Source organism: Aplidium turbinatum, chromosome 3 (genome assembly GCF_918807975.1).
Source record: "Aplidium turbinatum chromosome 3, kaAplTurb1.1, whole genome shotgun sequence".
NCBI lineage: Eukaryota > Metazoa > Chordata > Ascidiacea > Aplousobranchia > Polyclinidae > Aplidium > Aplidium turbinatum.
In genome coordinates this window covers 9,503,937-9,508,683 of record NC_137474.1, presented here as the reverse complement: position 1 = coordinate 9,508,683, position 4,747 = coordinate 9,503,937, and the positions used below count along the sequence as shown (strand labels likewise).

Below are 4,747 nucleotides of genomic sequence, written 5' to 3'. Positions count from 1 at the left end.
CACACGGCATTTAACATTATACAATTAGAGTGAACATAAAACTATAAACGTTTTCGGCCATACTCAGGTTAGCCCTTCTCAAGTACCGTAACGGAAATAACTGATTTTACAGTAGCCTAACACCTACATTGAAAATAACTGATCTACACAATGCATTGAAAAAAGAAACGCACAAGAATGAAACTGCAAAGCAGAGGAGACGGTGGTCAATGTAGATGTTATTGTAAAATCAGTTATTTCCGTTGCTTGAGAAGGGCTAACTTGAGTATGGCCGAAAACGTTCGTAGTTTAATAGTTTTATGTTCACTCTAATTGTATGATGTTAAATGCCGTGTGGTTGCTTGGTTTTATCTGTATATGGTCAAAGAAAGTCACCTCTCTACCAAAATTGTATTTTAGTCAAGCTTCGAAAGAAATTACCCTGACCTAATTGGACGGGTAAGCTGACTATTCCTAGCTACAAAGCAACCGTCTAATAAATAGTTCATGAAGCATTTATTGTGCAACAAGCTTTATTGATAAAGATTGGGTGGGATATAGAATACAATTGGCAACAAATCCTGTATAATATCACGCGAATGCAGAACACGAATCGCTTTCCAAGCGAAAATATAGATCAAGAAACGACATTCTGGTCTAGCTACAACATGCAACTGTGACAACAACTTCAGAGTTAATTTAAGCATAACTATAATTATTAAAGACAGTGTTGATTTGAAACTGCTGTGAAAATTCTAACAAAGTGGAGTGCGCCATTTTGCTCCAGCGAATTTGGCCCCGGCGCCAAGCTCTTCCTCGATTCTGGAAAATAAATGCATGCAAAATGATACGCTACAACTCTTGCACAGTACTCAGTAGTCAGTACAAGCATGATTAGCAAAAATCGCTTCCCGCGGTGGTGTGCTTAGCGTTGCGCTCTTATGTGATGTTGCTTTGGTGATTTCAGCAGCGCGACAAAACACGAACGCTTCGATGCATATAAATCGGTAAGTTAACGTTACCGTAAGTAAACTGCAGATAAACAATATAAAAAGTTACCTGAGAAGTTGATTGTACTTGGCAAGACGTTCCGACCTGCAAGGAGCGCCGGTTTTTATCTGGCCAGTGCAAAGGCCGACGACAAGATCCGCAATGAAGCTGTCCTCCGTCTCTCCGGATCTGTGAGACACCATCACGCCCCATTTGTTTTCTTGAGCGAGTTTGCACCTGAAAGTATTGGAATTTTGAGAATACGTAAAAATGTCAGGGAAAGTACAGCATAGTCTTAACCTAAATTGTGATTTTAGGTTCTTTTAAGCAAAACAATAAAGCTCCAATGTTCCACGTGGCTACTGTGACGTCACACACTTTTAGGGGAACGTTTAATTTTGTAATTGTGTTCAATCTCTCAAAGAACTCACGCATTGATTGCCTCAGTCAGAGAGCCGATTTGGTTGACTTTGAGCAGAAGAGCATTGCAGGCTTTCTTTTCCAGGGCAGTTCGAATTCTTGTGGGGTTGGTCACCAAGAGATCGTCACTGTAACACAGGAATCACAGACAAATAAGTTCGACGTAACAAAACGTTAAAATGCTTACATTGCTTAGCTGCCGCATCTTTATCAAATATTTAACATACTAATTACTACTAAATCCACTTTTTTGCAATGCAAGACTGATGATTTAATCATCATGTTCATCAGTGATAAACAGGAGGTTAAAGTTTTGCAAAAGCTATAGCAAACCGGGTATTGAGCTGGTTAGGTGGACAAAATCAATCCGTCTTTAAATTAAACTTGCACACGGGAAGACGTTTTGATTATGAAACTAAACATTTTCAAATTGTGATTTAAAGTAGTTCTTCAATTAAAGTTTCAATTTTGTGTTGACTTTTTGCCTGTGTGGATCAACTACAATTTCAAACAAGGAACAAAAGATATAGAAGTACACTAGAAACTAGAAAATCAACCCGGTGACGTACCCAACCACTTGCTCTTTCACCGAAGCAGTGAAAGCGGTGTAACCTTCCCAATCGTCTTGATCAAATGGATCCTCCATGGAGACAATGGGATACTCCTTCATGAAGCTCCGATACACATCTCCAAGCTCGGCGGGAGTTTTCTAAGGCAGAATAACATGTTAAAAACTCCTGATGGACCTATCGTTCGTACTGGATGTTAACTTGTGTTTGATTCATGTTAACTTGTGTTTGATTCACATGACTTTCAAACACGTACAAATCTTTCTTTGTCTGCAGGGTCGCCTTTTTGGGTATTCTTGAAATCCAAGTCATATTTTCCCAATTTTGAATCCCAAAACTCCGAAGCGGCAGTGTCCATGCATATGTTAATCTTTCCAGTGTATCCTGCTTTTTCAATTGCCTCCTGTTTGACAAATCAATAAAAACACATACCTTTGGTGAAAGAATGATCGGGGATTTACCATTAAAAATAACCAGAAGCAAACATGAGTTTAAATTCAAGTCAAAAGCTGTAACACGTGGTAACGTACTTATGTACATAGATTTTTAGAGATTACTGGAACCATTAAAACCAGGTACTCTAGATTACATAGATTTAGTGATCTCGAAAAGCATCCCACTCTATTCTGGTTCTAGTCTTTATCAATCATGAAAGCATCAAAGTAATAGTAATTCCAAAGATAGCACAAATAAAGCAAACCTTGATCAATTCCAATGCCTCCTTGTTGCTCATAATGTTAGGAGCAAATCCTCCTTCATCTCCAACGTTGGTGGCATCTTGACCATACTTCTTCTTGATGACCGACTTCAAATTTTGGTAAGTTTCGGAACCCATCCTCATTGCTTCACTGAAGGAGGAAGCTCCAGATGGGAAGATCATGAACTCCTGCATGGCCAGTTTGTTCCCAGCGTGGCTTCCGCCATTTATCACATTAAATGACTGAAACAAAAACGATGTTTTGTAGAATCTTTCTCTAATTTTATTTTTCCACTGGATTTCAGGAGACAGTATCACTTGATCAAAGGAGGATAAGCATCTTGTTATTGGCACCTGTTGTTGAAGTTACTGAAGGCCTCCAGACATGCTCCCTGGTATAAAACCCACAAGTTTAGGCAGTGTTTAATATAAAAAGCATATCACACAATTGAATTAAAACAAAAGAATGAAATAATTAGTTCAGTTCTGCTAATCACCAGGCTGTGGAGTTAAAATCGGGAAATTTTACCATTGCTAAAATTCATTAAAAAATTGCAAAGTTGGTTATCTTTGCATAAATGTACCGTACTAAGAAAATTAAACAAAATTGTCTCATTAACTTTACATTATACTTTAGAATTGTTTCAACTATCAATACAAATAGTATCTTAATTTGAACATACAGGAACTGGCAGAAGAACTTCTTTATTCCCAGCAAGGTCAGCCAAGTGACGGTACAGAGGAACACCCTTTTGTGCTGCTGCTGCTTTGGCTACAGCAAGCGAAACTCCAAGTATGGCATTTGCACCAAGGGAAGCTGTGAGTGAAAGAAAAAATGTAGGCTTTGTGAAATGAGCTTAAACTTTCAGCAATGTTTTTACTTAAAAAATTACCAGAACATTGGTGGTTCACCAATGGTGAAGCTTCCAACAAAGAAAAAAATCACTTGGCTGTGACACACTGTTAATGCATCAGCAAATAAATAAACCACCTAAGCATAACTAGCCTAGTGTTTAAATAGTTGTAAGTAAAGTAGCAAGAGTGTGAAGGCACAATTTCAAGCTTCATAATGATTGCACCTGTCATTACGACTTTGTCAAGACTAGCAAATGGCTTTGATTGACCTTGGAAATAACACTGTATTATAGGCTACTTATTTAATTAAATGAATTATAACTATTAGCCTACCAACTTTTAATCATACCACTTACCTTTGTTATCTGTGTTATCCAAATCAATCATAATTTTATCAACTGCAGCTTGATTTGTTAAGTCAAGGTCTTTTCCAACTAAAGCAGGAGCAATCTTGCTGTTAACATTTGCAATGGCCTTTGAAACACCTAAAAAAATGCATACGCATATTATGTATTGTATTATATAGCCACAACATTTCATGATTTTTTTCTGATTTAAAAAAAGATCCAAAATTAGTTCAACTTAAGTTTACACACAAATATTGCAGAGACTTTCACATGAAACCACTTGCTTCATGCCTGAGCCTGATGTAAATGGGTGCAATCTATTTTGTCCCCTGACCACTTCATCCCTGATTTCGTTCCCTGAAAAGATCGAGAAAAAAATACAACAAAGCCCAAGTCGCTGATCCGAGTTGCCGCAAACATTTCAAAATTTCTCTCAATCTTTTCAGGGGACGAAATAGGTTGCATCCTTATTAAGGGTTAGGATTAGAAATGTTTCTATAACCTTAATAAGGATTCAACCTATTGGTTAGGGTTAGAAATGTTTCTATTTATAACCTGAACCCTTAATAAGGATTCAACCTATTTCGGGGGACGAAATAGGTTGAATCTAATGTAAATAACAAAGTAAATTACCTTTCCCTAAAAATGCTTTAGGATCTTTATCTCTTAATTCAAGAGCTTCATAAATACCAGTTGAAGCGCCACTTGGAACAGCTGCGCGAAACAGTCCGTTTTTAGTTGTGAGGTCCACTTCTACAGTAGGATTTCCTCTGCTGTCATAAATTTGCCGAGCATGAATTTTAAGAATAGAGCCAGGCATTGTAGGTTGTATTATATCAAAAGATGATAAAAACAATTAATTTCCAATATTTGACTATTCCAAAGTTGTA

The 4,747-nt window shown here is 37.4% G+C and overlaps 1 protein-coding gene across 1 annotated transcript; it reads right to left on the bottom strand.

The window, feature by feature from the left end:
• Window positions 1–480: 480 nt before the first annotated feature.
• LOC145765890 (alpha-enolase-like) lies at window positions 481–4,747 on the bottom strand. The gene is made up of 9 exons (XM_082577556.1): window positions 4,491–4,747; window positions 3,867–3,995; window positions 3,339–3,472; window positions 2,659–2,898; window positions 2,215–2,361; window positions 1,959–2,098; window positions 1,401–1,517; window positions 1,039–1,206; window positions 481–801 (listed from the first exon to the last, which is right to left on the bottom strand). Exons 1-9 carry the CDS (start codon window positions 4,675–4,677, stop codon window positions 735–737), a joined length of 1,329 nt encoding a protein of 442 aa, XP_082433682.1. The 5' UTR covers window positions 4,678–4,747; the 3' UTR covers window positions 481–734.

Bases quoted from the DNA above. Each gene is read 5' to 3' on its own strand.
- LOC145765890 (XM_082577556.1), bottom strand. From the start codon at position 4,677: ATGCCTGGCTCTATTCTTAAAATTCATGCTCGGCAAATTTATGACAGC. The intron at 3,996-4,490 runs GTAATTTACTTT...GCATTTTTTTAG, and splicing joins TAAAGCATTTTTAGGGAAAG to GTGTTTCAAAGGCCATTGCA. The intron at 2,362-2,658 runs GTTTGCTTTATT...TTTGTCAAACAG, and splicing joins AGGCATTGGAATTGATCAAG to GAGGCAATTGAAAAAGCAGG.